The 22817-nt window shown below is 30.6% G+C and overlaps 1 protein-coding gene across 8 annotated transcripts; it reads left to right on the top strand.

The window, feature by feature from the left end:
* The first annotated feature begins 734 nt into the window (after positions 1 to 734).
* Positions 735 to 17180, top strand: nrv3 (sodium/potassium-transporting ATPase subunit nervana 3). Of its 8 annotated transcripts, none has more exons than XM_089465270.1 (8): positions 735 to 941; positions 3304 to 3793; positions 13852 to 13992; positions 14357 to 14476; positions 14959 to 15125; positions 15201 to 15308; positions 15374 to 15539; positions 16600 to 17180. In XM_089465270.1, the coding sequence occupies exons 2-8, from the start codon at positions 3667 to 3669 to the stop codon at positions 16701 to 16703; spliced, it is 933 nt and encodes a 310-aa protein (XP_089321396.1). In that variant the 5' UTR covers positions 735 to 941; positions 3304 to 3666; the 3' UTR covers positions 16704 to 17180. The 8 variants fall into 8 exon arrangements, with proteins under 8 accessions (XP_089321396.1, XP_089321399.1, XP_089321400.1 ...); XM_089465273.1 differs by having other exon boundaries at positions 735 to 993; XM_089465274.1 differs by having other exon boundaries at positions 735 to 1008.
* Positions 17181 to 22817: the final 5637 nt, after the last annotated feature.

The raw sequence follows: 22817 nt of genomic DNA, 5'->3' as shown, positions 1-22817 counted from the left end.
CATTGAAAATAGAAGTTAGACATAAATAAATAACAGAGATTTTTCAAACCCCCCTCGTGTATACAAACATATTTATATATTTGATGTATATATAATAGAATATTGACTAATCTTTATTTTGTACTCGAAACAGAAATTCTGATAAGACTTTAAAGCCATATGATAACCGAGCGTACAGTTGGAAAAGCATATAGAGAGCTAGAAGCATTCTCATGAAGCTCACGAGTTCAGTTTGAGAGCCACTGAGCGCAATTGCAAATCCTAGCAGCCGCAGCCGTTGACGCCGCCACGGCAGCAGCAGCAGCACATACGCCTGAAACCTTGAAAGCTTGCAGCCCAACTGTTTGTTGCTCTCCAGCGCTCACCACCGGCACTCAGTGCCAACCGAAACGGTGCCACCCACAAGCCGAAAGTCCAGCGCTAGCAAGCGAGTCTGCCATTCCAGTGACGGCGACGGCACCCAGCTGAGAAAAAAAAACACACACACACACATACACAGAAAGCTGCAAGGCGGCAAAAAAACACACACACTGAAGAAGAAATATAGAATAAGCTCTGATTGTGTATTTCCATGCGCAATTGTTTGCCCACAGCCCCAGCCTTGTCTGTGTGTGTCACACATTCGCCCTGGAGTGTGTGAAAACGAGCGAGCGAGACGACTGAAGCCGAAGCGCAGCCGAACAGAAACCGAACATTTTGCTCGCAGCTGCAGCAGTTGTAGCGCTGACGAGCTCAACGCTCAACTGGCACTATCATTGGCGTTTTAACTGTGGACGGTTGCTACTCGCACACGCTGGCGGATTAACGGCACATATATATTTATAAAAATATATATATAATGTATATGCACTCATATATATAAAGAAAGTTATGTGCATGTCTGCGTAGAGAAGAAGAAGAAGAAGAGGAAGCTGAAAAGCAGCGTTCAAGAAAATCCATCTGTATGTGTGTTGTTGTTGGTGCGCCGCTGTGGAAAATACAACAAATTTTCATGTATTTACACAAAACGTTGGTTACATAAAAAAAAGCAAAAAAGCTTAAAAATATTAAAAGAATTCAATTCTCGAGGTGATGAAGCAAGTGTCCAAATTTAAACAAAATAAATCGTTTCCCGACCTCCATAATCCGCAAATAAAAGATTATGCAAAACACAAAAAAGAGACAATTTTTCGAATGATTATATGAACAGCGTCGGCAAAGACAACGCGATAAGGACACTGTGACAGCAGCAGCAAAAAAAAAAAAAAAAAAAAAAAATTATATCCTTGTAAAACTTATATACATACCTAAATTCGATTTTTTTCTTGCTGCTGTTAATTAAAAACAGAATTTAACATAAACTATTAAAAGAAAGAAACAATAAACAAAAACTAATAGTTAAAATAATGCTTATAAAATATAATTAAAAATTCAATATAACTGAAAAATGTAATCAAGCAATTTCCAAGATTTTGTAAGATCAAAAAACGCCTAACAGTTTAATTCCAATACATAACTAACAGAAAATATCTAGGATATACTGCTACTAAAGATCTTCCTAATTTTACCACTCGTTTTTAGCTTGTTTCGGCTAGTGAAATTGTAGTGCATTCGTATTTACATATATATATATGTATATATATAGCTTGTGTAATCAATATGCTTATATAAACTTTGAAATTCGAGCTACAACTCACGTACGAGAGACTTTAGCCCATATACTACATATACATATATCATAAATGAAAACTTCAGAATTGCATTAAGTACTCATTAAATAAGACGAGAAAAAAGAAGAGAAAACTGAGCATTGCCTACATTTCTGCGCCTCCTGTCCCACAGCTAGAAGACTCGCCCAGCTACAGACATAGCCACAGGCATTTATATAGCCATAGCCATAGCTATAGCTATAGCTATAGCTACACAAGCCACAAGCCATAGATAGAGCCGAGGCCGTTTCTTTTTCGCCTTCGCCACGGACGCGCGTTGCGCAATGTGGCAGCGACGTCGCCGGCGGCAGCGTTCAGAAAGTAAGTCAAGCTACGCGTATGCGTGAGAGAGCAGTTCCATTGTGTTAGTGAAACATTATTTTTAGCTGCACCAACAATAAAGGAGGAGCGCATATCATATTGCAAAATTAACATACAATTTACATAACTTTGTCAGCTTATGTAGGTGTATGCCTCCCTCTGTCTGTATGTGTGTGTGTGTGTATGTGTTTATGTGTGTGTACATGGCCAGTCGTGTATTTAAAGCTGCAGCAGTTAAGCCGCTTAGCATAGCCATAAGCCAACCTAACTGCTGATGCCCGCATCACGGGTTGCTTCAGCATTCCCGAGTGCTGCTCTAACTGTCATTAAGATGGCGCCCAGCTGTCAACTTGTATGGCATGCCCAGAGTCTGTTCTGCACCAAAAACAAAAAAAAAAAAAAAAAAGGGAAAGGGAAAGGAGATGAGAATAGAAACAGAAAAGTACTTCCAACGCTAGTTCCAGGCTCACTGTTTGCTCTCTCGCTCTCTATCGCTCTGTCTCTCATTTTGCAGCTCACACACGCTTGCACTCACTACTCACTCGAATTCGCTCTGCATTTATTTCGCCTTGCTCTCTCGCAGTGCGCATACGCTGATTGGCTTGGGCCAAGCTTTAGATGCTTTTTTCCAACGCTCCTCGCTCGAGATTACATAACAGTTGGCAGAGTGTGTGGCTAAAATCGGCAGGCGACTGCAATTTGTTTTCACGTAAATGACAAACAGTTGATCGAATTAGCAACAATTAATTGAACTAAATTTATGTAAAATTTACCAAAATTCAGACCGAGTGTACAAAACTATTTAAAAGTTGCACAACTCAACGGCAAAGTGTATTTTCGAACAGTTTTCAAACCGTGTCCTTGTGGGACACACATACATATAGGAACAAGAAAAACGAACAAAAAAAACTGTCAAGGCGGACAATGACTGATTCGTTTCTTTTTGTTCGGTTTGACAAAAGCTAAATGAGATTTTAATGTTTATATAAGCAGTTGAATATGAGCAAAAGTTTTCACAGTTCAAATTTAAATTTGATAGCAGTCATAAAATGTATTTTAAACTAATTAATAGTTTTAATACATTTTCGAGTATTATTAGAGATAGATACTATCCTAAGGAAATTGCTTAAAATTACAAGCGTATATAAATATAATACAAAAAATACATATATTTTATTTTAATCTTAAAATAGTAGGTCACACCTGGTCTTCTCAACCCAACAGGTGGCAAAAAAAAAAAAAAAAATAAAATAAAACAGTTCAATCTTACTCATAAATTTATTTCTAATTTCAGTAACCAAATAAATTTAGCGCAAATCTTAACACAATACTGCTACGAACATTCAAACAAAAACCCCATTTAAAAATGTTGTACCAACGCAGTTGATTAAGACAAATATAAAAAAAAAAACCAAAAATATAAAAAATAAAACCAAATATAACATAAATAATTAATATCTTAATAATATTCATAAAGTTTAACCTAAGTATTAAGAACAAAAACCTAAAAATAAAACAAATAGTTTAAAACTAGCTTAATACAAACAGACAGACACCCTCCTTAGACCTGGTGCAAACGTATCGCAAACCGTACTTAAAGCCAACAGCAAGCTAAACCGAAAATCAAACCAAACCAAACTAAAAACCAACACCAACAATGGCCGACAAGAAGATTGGTGAATACTATGCACCACCGCCAAAGATGGGCAAATGGGAGGGTTTCAGAAAATTCATATGGAACAGTGAAACTAGCCAATGCCTCGGACGCACCGGTTCCAGTTGGGGTAAGTAAAACAAAAAAAAAAAAAAAAAAAAAAAAAAACACAAAAAACAAAAAAAAATATTATTATCAGATATTATCAACATTTTTCGAGATAGACTTTTGCGGAACTTTAAATTTTTTAAATACAATTTTTGAAAATTGTGATATTAATTTTCTTAAATTTAAAAGTTGAACATTTTAATTGTGAATAGAAACCATAAGAACATAAGTTTCGTAAATTATACTATGTATTAAAATGGATTTCAAATAGTTTGTATAACTGATTTTCTTATTTTATATATTAATAATTAATATTTATTAATTTTTTGTTTACTTTATTATTAAGTTATTAAAAATTACAAAAAATACTAATTTATAGATACAATTATTTTATTTTTATGTGAATGAAAGGTTAATTTATAATAAAAGCAAGCCTCTCTTTTATCTAGATCAGGAATGTATAAAATAAAGTATGCACATACATAGATTCTTATATATCTATAGCCTAGCTAACGCTTCCGTGCTCTAGTTTGTTCTTAATTGAAGCGCTGAGCAAATCAATCAAATTTCACGCATTGCGCACACGCTGCGTGTGTGGCTGCCTTTTATATGTGATGTGAAAAATAATTGTACTGCTTTATAATAACATGTTATTTGAGGGGCATTCAAGGACATGGCAAACGTTAAATATAGTTACTGAAATATATATTATAACTAGCTGCACTTAATAAATTGCAAACTACAGATCAACTAACGATACATTTATATAATCATTCTAAATGTGAAAGTTATACATATGCTAAAAATATCAGTATATGAAAGTATCACTATATACATATAATATGAAAAACGACAGGTTAAATATACTGAAAAAAAAAAAAAAACATTTTTTATACTAATAACAAGTGGAAATCGTAATACAAGTTTGACTTTTAATATATTTTCATTTAGTTGAGATAATCCAATTGATTGATAATTCTTTTCATTAATGTGCCATCAATTTTATAGTCATAGTTGCATTCATTATTTCCAATTTCAAGCTGTATATTTACACTCTAAATGCGTATCGATCGATTGGATTGCATAGTAAATAGTCACGTACCTGATGGGTAGCGACTAGATGGCCAACTAAATTGCCCCAGCCAGCCCTAAATATAGAATCAAATATGGGTAAACTACAGCACACGGCTCTCCCTCTCTCTGACAATCGAATAGTCAAACTAGTCAACTAGACACTGCCTAGCAGGCAGTTATATGGACTGTTCATATAGAGTTGATTTACTTTTTGATAGGCATTGCATAACAATTATACTAGCGTGGACGAACCCTCGAGGCTTCCCCTGGGCTTAAGTAGTAGACAAATATGACTAATCATTTGATATCGTGTGTAAACGCCATCAGAGACAATGTGAATGCAAAATTGTCATAAATATTTTATGGCCTAAACGAAAGACAATGGACAGTAGAAACAAAAAATAATAATAAATAAAATAAAATGAAAAATATATATGTATATACACAACCCAGGCAGTAGCCTATTATGTATTTAATTTTCAGGCCTTAGATAGGCTTATTTTAGATATTAAAAAATCATTTACTACACAAAGATAATAAATTGTTAGATAATATCGTAGCACTAACTGATATTAGTAGCTTGACAGCGTTCGTAGGTCAGTGTAAAACCATAAATCAAAATTTATCGCAAATCTTTAAATGAATTGAAAATAGAACAAAATAGTGAAAAATCGATAAGCTGTGGGCTAAAACACATTTTACTGTACTTCAATTCAAAGGGTAATCGATTTAAGGTATATATATATATATATTTATCTATTTTTTGTTTTTTTTTGTATATATATCAAGAGCATGTGCTCTTATCCAATAAGATGGATTTCGTTTTATCATTTTTCATCATCATTATTAGGTTTGGTCAAAAAATAATTGATTTTCCTATCATTAGCTTTCTAGTCTTAGCTAAGCACGTTCAGCTAAATCGTCGCTTACACTACTTGCTAAACTGAGATTTACGATACAACTCAAGAGTTCTTTCTCAACTGTTTATAGCATACGTGATATTTGTCTATTTATTGATATGGGATTACGCTCGCGCTCTGCGCTCCGTTCTCTCCCTCGCTAACTGCGACATCCTTCAATTCTGGCTGTCACACAGCTTAAGGCACGTCATCCCTCTTTTTTTTTCGTCTTTATTTTTAGCAATTTCTCAGGGTAGAGTAATTTTTAATGGACTTCAATTTGTGATGCTGTCGCATCGCTTGACACTATTGAAACATTGATGTGCGCTCGAACGTCAAACTAGATGGAGAAAGTCAGTGGTAAAAATGGCAAGGAATATTTATAAATATCGATGCCAAGAAAAGGATAAGAAAATAAGGTTTATTTATAGTAATGACCTTTTAAGTATTCAAATTAGAAATGGAAAGGAAAAGGAGAATGAAAAGATTTATTATAGAGATCTTAAATAATACACATTATATTATCTGCGACATTTAAGTCTATGCCATAAGTTATAGATATGGATTATTGATGATAGATGGCAGATGATATATGATAGATAAAAAAGGACAGATCATAGAGATAGATAAAAAATAATAAATATATAAAAGATATTTGATAGTTAAGGATGATAGATGACAAGTGATAGATGATATGTGTAATATGCAATGCATATCGCGAATCCAAATTATTATTATTTATTTATTTCTAGTCTCTATCATTTGTTCGCTATACTTGGCACATTTTACCTTAGACTCGAGGTCTTTCTGCACAATTGCCTATAACCCAGTTAAGTGCCAAGTGGTTGATGAAAAACCTGCACTATCATGCACTGAAATTGACTCAACTAAAAATCAATTCTAACCTCATTCCCCAACAAGACTGTATAACACTGGCTGGCTGACTGGCTGACTGGCTGACAGGCAGGCAACAAAAACGACGACAAGTGCCGCTCCGGGCTTAGCTGGTAACCAAAAAGTGGGCGTTGGCGGCAAACAATTCAACATGGCTGAAAAACAGACAATTTTCTTGTTGTTGCTGTTACTGTTGGCGCTGTTGCTGCTGCTGCTGCTGTTGCTGCTGTTGCACGATTGCTTTGTCTGTAACCTACTTAGTTGCAAGTTGTGTTGCTCCCTCAGTTAAACACTTAACACGCCTCCAGCGCGAAGTCTATTCAACGTTATTTAGCTAGTGAGCAACAAGAAAAAGGACTACGGCTAAGAGGAGATTAAAAGAGACTGAACGCTATGCCTATATCTTTATATGTATTTGTATGTAAATATGCATATATAACTCTTTTCAGGCTATGCTTATAGTACATTCTGCTTTTCAAACAAACATTTGCCATAAAAGGCGAAAAACTACGTGCTATATTAAATAATGTTAATATATTTATACTTATATATTCCTTCCTTTCCTAGTTACCAGCTTTCCAACTCACCAAAAGTTTTGATATATACATAATTCTTTAAAAATGTTTGTATGTATATATAAAGGATTAATTCGTTATATTTTGATCAGTTGAAAAATGAATGGTTGAATAATAATTACTATAATGAGTGCCGTACGATTGCCTAGTTTTATGGGAAACATGATCAGTAAAAAACTAAGAATAAAGCGAATCATGCGATCATGCATCATTATATATAAATTAAAATTAGTTTTCGCTGAAATATTCTTGGATATCTTATATTTAATTTAATAAATTATGTTTAATAAATATATTATTTTTAATAAAAAAGATATATTATGCACTACTCTGAATCTGAATAGAAAACATATTAAGCATAACAACTTCTCCAAATGATATTTTCAACAATTCAGTCTTCCAAGCGACAACTGTAATAAAGAATTGCAGCCTCTACGATACTTTTCTCTAAAACATCTTCATCTCTCTTAGCTCAGAGAAATCAAAGCCAATCAATTGCTTCACTACAAACCAATTAAGATAACAAACAGAAAACGAAATATGTACGCCAATCATTTCGATCAATGGACTCAAATTGAGACGTTTTGCAGGCACATGAGATATGGATGTTTGTGAAAAAATATCTCGAGGCTTTACAATTTACATCGACCCATCAAATTGAACGTTGCGCTAAATAGTATGCGAACTTCTGAGATTGCAACACCTCGAATCGACCTCGACTCGGCTGCAAATCTGTTAAGTGCTTTGCACTGAGGCGAACAAAAAATCAAGAACAACGAAAAGCAATTATTCAATCGACACGGCAATTAGCATACGATGGCCGATTGCCGACTGCAGATTGCCGACTGCAGATTGCATAAGTGCATTATAGAGAGCTCAGCTCTTGCCGAGATCTCTTTATAATGAGACATTGATGGAACTTTAAGGGTATCTGGAAAAGTTAGCAAGCAATCAAAGTTCTTAAATTGACAAAACTTTCAATGCGCTTAATTGGAAAGCAATTAAGAAATGCTCGAGGAATGGCAAGTGTTCTCTAGTGTAGTAGACTAGCAAATACCCTGTATATAAATATATAAACACCATTTAAATTATATGAAAGCTATGTTCCAAATCTTATAAGATTTTGTTATAATGATTGAAATTTTTAAAGAGGGAGAAGGAAATATACTTATAAATAATCAGTAGATTTTACGCATTAATAATATTAAAAGCATAAAAATTGGAATCCTGTTTTTAAGTAACAAAGATTTCTGAAAGCTTTATTTAAATAATAATAAATGGTAAATATCTGCAAAAAATAAAATAAAATTTGAGAATTCTTATTAAATAAGTATAAAATATATTTATAAATATTCTGAAAAATGTTTAAATGCCTTCGAAACTCAAAGGCACTCTTCCGAGAGTATTTAAACATTATTATTATTCTACTTATTTTATTGTGTGCTCAAAAATATGTGCGTTTTGTGTGTATGTATCTCAGTCCCTCTCTCTGCCTTTCGCTGCCTCTGTCGCTCTTTCTATCTATCTGTATGTACGTGATATTCTGCATAGCCTAGGGGCTGGTTGCGAATCCTGCTGTTGACAGCTGTATTTTCTGCTCCATTTTGCTGTCCAATATTTTTGCTTTGTATGCCAGCTGCTGCTATAGAAATTTGTTTGCTTGTATGTGTGTGTGCGAGTGCACATATATATTTTTCTTATTTTTCTGCAACTGTCAAAATTAACAGAGCAAATGGGCTACAGCCCTCACCAATGGCTGCAAGGTGAAATTGTAGCTGAAATTACAAAAGGGAAAGAAGTGGACGCAATTCATTTTGCGACTGCCACTGTGTGTGTTTGTGTGTAAAGTGTGCAGCTGTAGCATACATGCAGACACGCATACACACACACACTTACGCACATACACAAGTGCATATACCAGCACAGTTTGTTACATTATTGCGGCAGCTGTGCAAATGGCAAAGTTCAGCCAAGAGACCTACAAAAAGCAAGACAGAGCTAGAGTCGGAAAGACAGAGACAGAAAGAGACACACTGAGAGAGAGAGAGAGAAAGAGAGAGAGAGAGCGAGGCCGAGAGCGATTAAAAAGAGAGGGAGAAGGAAAGAGAGTGAGAGCTACAGAGAGAGAGAAAGAGCAGTCGCAGCCAGAGAGTGCGCGCACAATGCTGCGTATACTTAATGTTCCACTAAGACCCGCCAGGTGCTCAATACAAACGTGAACACACATACACACAATGACATGCATACACGGTCACACACAAACACACTCACGCACACCAGCCCACAGGTAATGAGTGAAAGATTTTCGCGTAAATCAATCGGATTTTGAAGGACTCACACCCAAGCCACATATATGAAAAGAGAAAACAAAAGTTGAAGCGCCGCTTGGCAACAGAAAATTCCATTTAAAAAAGTCGGATTTCAATTAAATTATTTTAATAACATTCTTAATTTAACTACGGCTGTTCTGCTTGCATATAAGATTATGCTGTATAATATTATATTATTGTAATTTATAATTATTATAAGCGTAAAAATATTAAATATAAAATTATTTTATATAATCACCATTAGACTAGATGATTCTATTCAACACTATAATATATAATGTTTATATTTTATTTATTATTAATTATAATTTCTAAAATTTATTAAATGAATTTTGGTTTAAAATTAATATATATTTATTATTTAGAAATTTCAAAAATTTCAAAAAAATTTTTAAATTCTACCTTTTTAGAAATCATTTTTGATGAATACCTGTTTTTTTTTTTTTCAATTAATATATAAATTTATTATGCAAATTTTGTTTTTCATTAATAATTTTTTAATTGTTCAATTCAATTTCAATTAATTTTTTTTTTTTTCAAATTATACAAAAAAAAAAATAAAAATAGAACCAATATCATGAATATATAAAACTGATTTTTAACAATAAAATAAAAAATACGCAGATATAATATCAATTTTTAAAATAGGTTTTATAATATCTTAAAATAGCATTGTTCTTATAGCTAAATTCTAGACTCCTCTATTTCGATAAAACAGTTAATATTTTCTGCTTGTGTTCTCCGCACTAAGAATTGAATTTCAGAATTCATTAAAGATTTAAAATGTATGTGTATTCAAATTATATATCTTAATTGACAGCACTTAGCATTTAGAGCAACTCAGCGTATTTGACTTGCTAACCAAGCATAAACAGCTGTTCCCCCGCCTCAAACAATGGCAAACACATCGAATACCCGGCTCCATCCGAGCCCCATGCTTAGTTGCTTCGTCTTCAAAGGCGCCCCACCTAGCGCAGCACGAAAAGCCATTGCGGCCACAGAAAGCAGAGCAAACCGCTCGTTAAGTGCAGAAATACACACACACATGCACGGAAGCATACACATACTCACACAGTCACACCCATTGGAATAACAATAAGAAAATTCAGCATGCAGAAAAAAAAGCACAGCCAACTGCGAAAGGAGGCGCCCTGCAGGCGAACCCTTGAAGTTAGCTCGAGTGTTGCCATGCAAACGAATATCTTTTTCTGCTTTTTTTTTGCTTTTATTATTTAACTGCCTACGTAACGTAACCAAATTACGTAAGGCGTTGCACAAATGTTTAAGGTATTCGTAGACTTAGGATGTGCGTAAGTAATTTAAAGAATTTTGGAGTTAGCCTATCAAGATTCAGATTTAAGTTTAGAGAAGATATATAGAATATACATATATGAATAGTAAAAAGTACTAATTAATAGCAAAAATTTAAATACATTTGTATAAACTTTGATTCTAAATAGTTGAACTAGAAACCCTGTAAACTATAGACAGACATGTTCATGATATGTTCATGTATATATGTATAGGTATGTGTATAAAAGTATATATTTATGCACATATCTATGGATCTATATATGTATTTGTATATTTCCATATATGTTTGTATTTGGCCCTGAGAATTCGTTAGAGTGCGGGCGCATTGGCAATAGCTAGTCGGCCAGCACCAAATGTGACAGCGCATGCGTTCTTTTTTCAATTTTTATTTTTATTTTTTTTTTATTTTTCTTTTTCCTTCTTTTGCCAATTAATTGACCGTGAGCAGCAATTTGTTGTTACAAGTATGTTTCAAAAGCTCTTGACCATAAGTATGGCACTTAAAATGTTTAAAATACTGTCATCTAGAATCCGTATTGATTTGATGACATGAAGGATTGTTCTAGATGTCTAATCAGTATATACACTGTTAGTTAGTTTATTTGTATATGATTTCTTATTGTAGTGATTTATTGATTTACCAAAGCAATAGTGAATATTAAAATTTGCTTTTTTAAATTAATCAATTAATCAAACTGTAGGTGATTTTTATTTTAAATATAAGTTAAGCTCGAAATTTTTGGGGTTTTTAAAAATTCATCTCTCATTTTCAAGTAGCCTAAATTTATTTTAATTGCGAGGCTTACTAGAGAATGTTATCTTCATGTTATTAAGGTTTCAGTTTATATATTTACATTTATATCCTTATACTCTATTTATTTTGGGGACAGATTTCGGAAAATGAATATATAAATCTATCTAAGTCTAAATATTTATTAAATAATAGCACCCTACATAATAAATAAATATTTGCTTAAATTAAGATTATAATTTTAGGGAAATATTGTAGGAACATTTGTAAGAATTAAAAAAAAAAAAAGCTTAAGAGGTCTAAAGTCTATCCACTAATTACTCCCAGTTACTTTCCGGTCAGCTCTTTCTGCAGAAATTGCCTTGTTAAACTCTCTCTCAATTATAATCACTTCTACTTAGCGTCCACTTTGCTTTCTCTACTAAATACAAACAAATAAGATTCCACTTAAATACTTCCCACCATTCATAATAAAGAATTTGAAAATGCACTCAGTCCGATGACTTTTCCCATTCATTCATTAATCTATTACTATTTCTCTTGCAATTTCCTTTTTGCAAATTTCCCACGCTACACACACACACACACAAACAATTCTCCAAGTTGTCGGGCAAAATGATTAATGACTTTTCAGAATTGCTCGGTAATGCCAAATGCCAATTCCAACATATTTAGCACTACATCAACAATTTACTGCTGCTGCGTCACATGGCGTATGCGTAATGCGAACCGAACATAACTATAAAATCTAAAATTAAAGCGCTGCCCATAAAATGCCAAAGAACTAAAAATAAAATAGGAGAGTGGATGGAGAAGGATGCTAAAGCTTGGCGACCTTTTAATCACACTTAATTACAAAATAGAAATGTCAAAATGGCAAACTAGTCAAAACTGCCAGGGCACAGGAGAGTGGATATTAGCCTAGCACAAATAGATATACACACATACATACATACTCGCAAAGTTTGGCCTTAGTTTTATGTGCAGCTGGAGCCAAGAAAATGTCAAAAGTCGTGCATTGTGTAATCGTAGAGCTTTGGAGTAGTTACACAAGTGTGAACGGGGCTGAGCGGTGGCAGTCCTCCAACTGTCGTCGTTACTAGCCTATACGACTATACTATGCCACACCCCCACTTCATGGCCCACTTTGTCAATTAGCCCAGTAGTATGGCAAACTGTGGAAATTCTTGGCTCAGTTAACGTCTTACTCAGCCAGTCGAAGGTTTTTTTAGCACAGTGTTCGCTCGCTAATTGGCAATTGTAGAAAACTTTCTGAAAAAGTAGCTTTAAGACTAGCATCGAATACTCTTATATTTATATAATATAGTAAATAAAATAGGTGAATTGTTAACAAATGTAATATCCTAAAATAATTTATTTACTGATTTAATAGTATCATTGTTATGAATAATGTTTTAAACTTAATATAAAATTTAAAAAATCGTTTTAATCATTTTTTTTTTTTCAACAAGTATATTATTTTTTAGATATAATTTCATGCTGTCAAGCTTTATTTAACAGACATAAATAAATATGATAACATTAATAATTTATATTTCTATGTATAATTTTTTTAAATATGTATATTTTTTGTTATTATTTTACATACATTTCTTATAAATTTATTTATAGGGTTACAAAGAAAACCAAAAATTTAAAAACTTAATCACATCCATAATATCATGTTAGAAGAACAAATTAATATGCATGGGCGAAATAATAAGAAGAAAACATTTCTTGACTAGCATAACTTGGTTATGTAATCATTTTCTCAGGGCTACACTAGTTACATACATGTGAGAAATACAATTCCAGTGAGACCAATTCACACTGATTAGAGTCCAATAAGTAACAAAAATGAAGGAAAAACAACTCTAAAAATTTATTAGAACTCTGAGGTAACTTAGCATGAAAAATTTCCATTAGGACATAAATGTAATGGCATTCGGAAATGTTTTGGCACATACAAACACACACTTAGACATAGCCATTAAAATACCGCACACAATTCGTTGAAAACAGGGCGTGGCATGCACGGTAAAAGCGACTAAAAGCCACAAAAAATAAATACTGTTTAGAAGGACAACAAAACTAATATTGCATCATCGCTTTGCGGTAGCATATAACCAAATTTGATCACTTTATGGCGCACAGCTAAGGAATATATAATTTATTTAATCATCTAGTAAGGTACTAGATGAATTCCATAATAATCAAGGATTTTCTATTCTCTTCTATTGCAGCAAAAATTTTACTTTTCTACATTATATTCTATGCGGCGTTAACCGGATTCTTTGCTGCCGTATTTGCGGTGTTCTATCAAACATTGGAGGCAGATAAACCTAAATGGATGCTTGACAATGGATTGATTGGATCGAATCCAGGTAAGATTATCAGCATTCAAGTTAAATATTAGTACATATGTATAAAGATAAAATATAATAAAAAACATATATATTAAAAATATATTTTTATATGAGAATTCTGAAACTTAAGTAAAGCATTGAAAATATATATTTGAATTGAAATAAAATGAAAAGCATTATTTTAGAAATTTAGACTAATGTTCAAAGAGAACATTAAAATTTTAAAAATCATAAATGAAATTTTTTTAAATTTAAATTATTTTTTTTTTTAACAATTACGTTAAAATTAATTGGTCCAATGTTAAATTTATATTTAACAATAACTAAAAGCACTTCAGACATACATTTTTTTACAATAATATATTTTATATTATCTATTCAGGTCTTGGCTTCCGACCAATGCCCCCAGAGGCGAATGTTGAGAGCACTTTAGTTTGGTACGAATCATCGAAGAAAGAAAATTATATGTATTGGGTTGAGGAAACTGAACGATTCCTGAGATGTAAGTAAAGTAGAAAAGTTTTCGATGAATATAAAATAATAATAGTTATATATCTATATAGTATTTCAAAAATTTCTAAATGTTTTTTGTTATTAAATTTAAATATAAAATAATATTTTTATATTTTTTACTTTTTTATTTATGTTATTATTTGTATAATTATAATTATATGCCTATATTATATTATACGTATATTATATTTTATATATTTTATAACTTGACTGCTCAACATTTTATATTAAAAAATGTTATTAATATATATTTTTATTCATTAAAAATTTGTTTTTTGTGTCTAAACAAATAATAAAGATCACAGTGAGTGTAATCAATGTTTTTGCCTAAATAAAGTATTGCTATATGAAACCACATTTGATAGACGCTAATTAAATAATGGCTTTAACTATATTAGATATAATATTTAAGCAGATATCGACACATATTAATTATTATTTTTTAAATGTGTAAAATCTATTCATACACAGCTTATGATGATCTACCCAAGAAGAATCAAGTGAACTGCTCGTTTGAGCATCCGCCACCAGAGGGCAAAGTCTGTGGCGTTGAAGTTTCTAGCTTTGCGCCCTGCACTCTTGATAATAACTTTGGTTATCACGTGGCCAGGCCCTGCATATTCCTCAAGTTGAATAAGGTAAATTGATAACTATGTCTATATAAAGCTTATATAACATATTATTTATCTGTAATTGAAATACATTTTGCTTAGATTTACAACTGGGAGCCACAAATTTACGATTTAGCAAATTTGCCCAAAGACATGCCCGAGGGCTTGAAGCAACACATCAAGGAGAAGCAGAGCCTGCGACCAAATGAGGTACATTTTAATGTTGTATAATGTGAATGTCGAGCTTATATATCTTTACGATTTTGGATTTATAGACTGCCGTTGTTTGGGTATCGTGCGAGGGCGAGAATCCTGCTGATGTTGAAAACATTAAGTCACGCGATTATTATCCGCGCATGGGTTTCCCCTCATTCTATTTCCCATTCAAAAATATCGAGGGTTATATACCGCCAATTGTTGCTGTTCAGTTTACCGTTGAAAGTAAGTATAAATATATGAAATATGATGAATTAAATGAAACGAATTAAGTAAATAAAGCATTGGGCATGACTAAATTTGAAAAGATATAGATGGTATAGATGAAAGACCATATGAGTAAGGATATTTTTCAAAAGAAAAAGTCTTTTTCTCTAACTAAAATATTCTGTTAGTTTTACGCTCTATATATAAGACAGTCTTTAAATAATAGCCAAAAGCTATTTAGCAATTATAAACAAAGTCATATGAGTTTGAGTTAGCTTTTGCTTAACTTCTTCCACTTTTGCCAACCCAATTGCGTGCCCTAAAACAAAGGAAAAAAATAAAAGTGGGAATAACAAAGGAAAATCTTCTAAAAACCCAATTTCATGGCACAATAAACTGTAATAATTCCTTAGTCTGTAAAGAGGGAAAAACAGAGGAAGAGAAAAAGAGAGAGAGAGAGTTACAGTGTGTATGTATAAAAGAGAATTAAGCTAATTCTGTATGCTTGTTAAGCCACATATATTATATGCTATCATTGCTACGACAGTTAACTAACAGTCATTAGCGCGCTTCGCCAGCCACACTAAATGGACATAGATAATTGTAGATGGAGTGAATAGGGTACCACAAAAGTAGGCTACGGAATATACAATTAAACTAACAATAATAGGAATTTATTCATTAATTTACTTAGTTTGAGTCCAAAAGAAAATTATTAATAACTACAGCAAGATTTAGACTCAGTTTATTTACTGAGGAGGGGGAAACTACATATTTTTTTCGACTTCAGTAAACATATTGTATTTGTACATTATTTAACCAGTTGCATAAAATGTAGGATTTTATGCTAGTCAAAATTTAAAGAAAAGATTTGGGTCTAAAATTTAAATTTATTATCAGCCAGTGAATTTTTCGATGCATCACTTTTCAAGTATAAAAGATTGACAACTTGGAACTAGTTTAAAAATAGTTATATGTACATCAATAAGTATATGATATTACATAGCTGAAAACATGTTTTTCTTCTCCTTTAATTGAATAACCCTCTTAACAAACTCAATTTTTTTACTCTATATAGCCGGCGTATTGATCAACATTGAGTGCAAAGCCTGGGCTCGCAACATCAAACATGATCGCTCGGATAGGAGAGGATCCGTCCACTTTGAGTTAATGGTCGACTAAGATACCCAACATGGAGCAAAGCATGATCAGTGAATGAGCGCAAAGCAGCAACAAGAACAGCTAAACAAGAAAGATTCAAGCAGCTAGTGGAGAAAGCCGAAAGGAGAAAAGAGAGCGCGAATTAGGCATACAACAAAAAAGCATAATAAATATACAAAATTAAGAAAAATGATGAATAAGATGAAAAGTTAAGGAGTCACAATTAATAAAAAAGAAGTGACTAACACATACCCACACACAGACACACAAGCAAAATGTAGCAGCAAGAAAAACTAACAAAAAAAAAAAAAAAAAACGTAAGCTAAAAATGCAAAATAAATACAGCAACAACCAAAGAAGATGAAAAAATAAAACAAAGAGCTACAAATACAAATAAAAAGAAAAAGAAAACATGACTAAACTTTGCGCTAAAAGAAAAACTACCCAACGCTATGAAATGCCCCACAAAAAAAAAAAAAAAAAAAAAAAAAAACCAAATATGAACACGCATACACGCCTCCACACATAAAAAAATTAATTGGTTAGGAAATTTTATTTAGTTAACAATTTAGGAAAAAGAAAAAAAAATTTAATTAGCAAATGGCTAAAAATTGGCAAGCCACATAATTTAGCGCAAATATGATATAATATAAATAAAATTGAAATGAATCGGAAAAAATTGTTGTTAACAAATTCTACTTTGTTTTTTTGGTGTAATTAAAAATAATTAATGATATAAACGACAAACAGCGCAGCGAACAAAATATAACCAAATGAAAAATGCAGCAACTGTTCTTAACTCGATGAGAAAATGTGTTAAAATAAATATATAAAAAATAACATTATTTATATTTATAATATTTAAATAAATACTTATATATATATATACAAATATATATATATATAACAACAAAAAAAAAAAAAAACAAAGAGAACGATTGGAACGCATATATAAACACATATGTATACATACATAAATACATACATACATATACCAACCATCCCCCTGCCACTCCCCCTTCCTACCATTTCACAGCAGAAATATAATAGAAACTTATTTATTAATTTTAGTTGGTTCTAAATATAAACAGGCCGCATTTTTCTCATATAACAAAGCAAAGCAGACACAACCAAAAAAAAAAAAAAAAAAAAAAGGCAAATAAAGACAAAAAAATGTTTAACTACAAATTTCTAAAGAAATAAAAAGTAAATAAATAAATGTAGATTTTAAAATACAAAATGGAATAGAAAGCAAAAGGCAAGAGCAAAGCAAAAGAAGGTTAGATACAAAAAAAAAAAAAAAATAAATAAATAAAAAATACCGCAAACACATTTAAAATTAATACTCTTCACTTACTATGAAAAACTAAGAAAAAAAAAAAAAAAATTAAACAAGATCATTAATGTGAACATTGCATGAAAATGAAAAAAAAAAAAAAAATACAAATACAAATATAAAAATTGAGGCAAAAACAAAAACATAGCTGAAAGTAAAGTACAGAGTAACTGGTTACAATAACAAAAACAAAATGAGTAAATAAAATTAAATTGAAAAAAAAAAAACAACAAATATATTATGTATACAATGAATTCCCCAAAAATGAGAAACATTAATAAAGATTAAATAAAAACGAACTTAATTTAACAATAAATAAAAACAAAACAAAAGAAAAGAACAACCAAACCACAAACCGTTTCGATATATCACCAAATAATTTTCATCTACAGCCGCAGCAGCAGCCACGACTCCAGCGAAGGGCTTCAGAGGGGGCAATTAAAGAGAGAGAGAGAAGAGGGAGTAACCCAACAGCTGCGACTACTTTTGGTATATACCAAAAATACCAAAAAGCCCCGTTGATTTTCAATTATTTTTATTTCACAATTTTTAGAGAAAACTTCATAAATAGGCCTCAACTAGATTAACAATTTTCTCTCGCTCTTTTGAGACCTTTACCCAGCCCACAAAATATAAAGTAATAATATAAATAAACAAATTTACATACATATATAAAAAAAATCGAATAAAAACCAAAAGCTAAACCTCTTCAATGGCATACCAAGCTTTATAACTAATCCCCTTTTACCATCCACTTAACTAGTGCTAGTCTAAAATGTAAGAAAAGAAAAATAATAATGATAAAAAAGCGTATATAAAAGAAAACACATTATTAACATGAAATGTTATACAGTTTTTGCTACAGATGCAGCAAAATCGCTAAATAATAGTCTAATGGAGAAAAATGTTATACTTAAATATATATATACATATATTATAAATATATTATAAACAACTAATTACTTTTATTAAATGAATTTAACAAAAACTAATGCGAAATCTTGTAATACGTTTTCAAATTCAGTAAATTCAGTTTACAAATTTTACAATTTTCTTTTACAACTTCATCAAAATTTTTCAAAAATGTTCGATGTTTGTTAAATCCCTGGCAAACCATTAAGCCAATTTCAGTTAAAGAAATTATTAGCAATTACTTTCTGTTGACTAAATTAAAATTTAACTAATTGTTTACCAACTAGTTCTGCTAACAAACAATTTACTAGTGCATGTTTTCTTATAAATTAAACAAATGCAGAATAAAAAAAAAATTAAAATACTAGAAAACGAACAAATATAAAAACAACTAACGCAATTAGTTAAGTAGTGAAGTAAAATGCTGCAAAAAAAAAAAATAAATAAATAAATAAATAAAAAAATTAAAAAAAAAAAAATTAAAAAAAACCGCAAAACCAAAACACGCGTTGTGAGATTCACTCAATATATTTTTGATTTCTGTTTTCTCTCACCTGCAGCTAAATCCAAATCCCACAGGCTTTTTATACTCATTCACGAAAGGGAATCGAGTATATTGTTTTTATTTTATTTATTTATTTTTTTTATTTTTATATATATTTTTGTATTAATACGCACAAAATTTAAATAAAAAAAAAACTATATTTTTTTCAAATAATTTTTGACCTGGGCAAAATGTGTTCCCAAAACCGCCGATAAATATTAGTAGTTTATATAGGGTAACAAAAATGCTATTAAAAAGAATATATATATAACTGCCAAGTAAATGTTGACCCTTTAGCGTTTGTAATTGAACTTTCAACTACAGCTACAGTTATTGAAAAACAATTGTTTTATACTCATTCACGAGAGTGAAATGAGCATATTGGTTTTTCGATTTAAATTTGCTAACTAAAAACAATGATTTTAATTTGGGCACATGATAAAAAGAAATCTGGCTTGCGGATCCAAATATTTGACATATTTTGCACTAATTAGCATGCGGCTTATATACTCGAACGAAGACACTTGATAAAGCATCTTTAACAAGTATATATATGTATATACTATATATGAATGCATATATATAAACTGCCATTTTGTACACCAAGTGTATTAAAAGAAAATCATTAAAAAATCAAATGAGCAAAGAAAGAAAAAAAAAAAAAAAAAAAAAAAAAAAAAAGAACGTAATTAAAAGGCAGCTGCAAATTCATTTCTTTTTAATGCTTTAAATAACAAATCAACAAAGAACAATTAAAAAAAATTAAAAATATTTAAAAACTTTAAATAACGCCAGGAAATAATGTAATTTAATTGCTAAGAAGATTTTCAAATATTCACATTTTTTGTAATACATTATTTCAAATATTATTACAATCTTCAATTTGCCAATTTTTTCGACTTAACTTAACTCAACTTAACTCAATTAATAAAATCATGTTTATTGTTTTTAATGCTATTAATAGTTTTCTTGTTTCAATATTTAAAAACGAAATGCAATCAATGCTTAATTGACTAATTTTTTTAAATTAATTTTTTTAATTAATTATTTTTTTTTTGGAATTTAGGATTTTCTACTTCAAACATTTTCTATAAATCTGAAAGCTTTTAAATGTTTTCTTTAAAATGTTTTCCACCTGTAAAATCTTTCGCAGCCTCTGAGCTACTGCCGCTGCTCCTTTGAAAGCTCAAATTCTATGTATAATAAACTGAATAGTAAATATAATATATTATATATAGTAATATTACAAAATCAACGAATTATCTAGCTAACAAATGTGGCAGTTGTTTATTTAAAAAAAATATATATATAAAGAACCTTTAGAAAATTTTTAATCGTTTCAAAAATTAAATACACAAACTGATTGCAAGCTAATAAATATGAAAACAAAAATTATCTAACTACTTGTATGTTATGTTAAAACACTGCCACGCCCACAATTTCAGAAATACATACATATACATATGTATATGTTATATTTGATCTATTTCAGCGTAAAGTGTGCAATTCATTTGGATCACAATTTGTCCGAGAACGCGATCTCTCACAACCAGTGCAGAAAAAAAAAATAAATAAATAAATAAAATAATTCCGCAGCGCATAATACAAAAAATATTTTAGAAAAACTTAAAAGTAAATAGCTTGAGAAAGAAATTGATTTATATATTATTTGCAAGCCCATTTGGTAAAAGCAAAATAAAAGATGAACAAATTGATTATTTCGAAAAATATGATTATATAGAAATAAGCGATGTAACATCATGATGGTATACAAATTATGTATGCATAAAATATGTTATATAAATGGTAAAAAAGAATATATATATAATACAGCATGTAAACTATATTTAAGAATAATAACAAAAAAAATTTTGATTTAAAACAAAAGAAAAAAATAAATTCAAATACATTTTCGGTTGCAAATATTTTTAGTTGTCGAATTAAAGATTGCATTTTAATTAAATAAAATATATAAAATAAAAATTAAAAAAAGCATAAGAAACAATAAACAAACAAAATTCATATTTATTTCAAGTGTAACAAAAAGTAAAACCTAACAGAATTGCTTTAATTTAGATTTAAAGGTAAAAAATATATATAAAAACCTTCATAAAAAATGAAAATAAAAATTATGGTAAAATATATATATATAAATACATATATGTATGTGTAATACCATGAATGAAAAAACAAATACTGCTTTTGTATTGTTTAAGTTTAACTATAAATCAATGACAAAGTTTAAATATTAAATAAAAAGAAAAAAAAAAAAAAAAGAAATGGGAAGAAACATAAGATGTAATATGAAACAAAAATGAACTTACAACAAGAAAAGTAACTGAACATCAACAACAACAAAAAAACAACAACAACAGCAACAAAAAGCTTCATAAACATGTACGAGTAACAAAAAAAATGAGAAACTGTTTGAAAAATTTTACTGAATTCAATAAAAATATTATGTTGATATGGAATTAAGTAATTCCAAATAAACAAAAAAAAAAAAAAAAAAAAAAAAAAAAAAAAAAAAAATGGGTGTGTTATCAATTCAAGTTCTGACGTTCTGTTCAATTTAACTGCTACAAGAGAGCGCGAAAGCAGAAAGATCGCGAGCCTCTCTTAGTGGCGAAAAATAAAGAGAGAAGAGAGGAGTTTGGAGAGCGGTCACAGCTATTTAAAAAGACCTAGAGAAGGAGAGAAAGTATTTACAGAAGTAAATACATATGTATATTTACATACATATGTATGTACTAAATGTATCTAATCCCACATTGTTGTTTATTTTATTTGCTTTAAACATTTTATTATACAAAATAAGTTTATATTTGATTATTTTCCATTTCTTATAATTTGTATCTAAATATTCTTTAAATTTCCTGTTTATTATTTCCATATGTATATTAGTGACTGCATACACACATACATAAATATTTATGCATGCTCATATCGAAATTGAATTTTGCATATGTACATACATATATGCATAGGTCAATACATACATATGTAAATAGAAGCATATAAATAATAAAAATTCATCTATGCAAGTAACTGTAACGAATAACGGAGAGAAACAATGGAAAACGATTGAGGACCCACTGAAACTTGCTCTGCTGCTCAGAAGCACTGACAACTTCATGCATTTTTGGGTATTAAGTTGATTCGCCATGATGAAATAAAAAAATGCATACCTTTTTAATTAGCATAATGTCCATGTATCATCACTAACCATATATGTATGTATGTATGTATGGTATCATTCTGCAACGTTTTACTGGGCTATTTATTGTACACATGTTGCAACACATGTTGCTGCTGAAATGTTGCTACAGCTGTGGAGCCGCAT

This window comes from Drosophila arizonae, chromosome 3 (assembly GCF_054131065.1).
Source record: "Drosophila arizonae isolate 15081-1271.41 chromosome 3, UAZ_ARI_1.0, whole genome shotgun sequence".
Taxonomy (NCBI): Eukaryota; Metazoa; Arthropoda; class Insecta; order Diptera; family Drosophilidae; genus Drosophila; species Drosophila arizonae.
The sequence above is the reverse complement of the archived record's forward strand: the minus strand, read 5'-3'. Positions and strand labels throughout refer to the sequence as shown.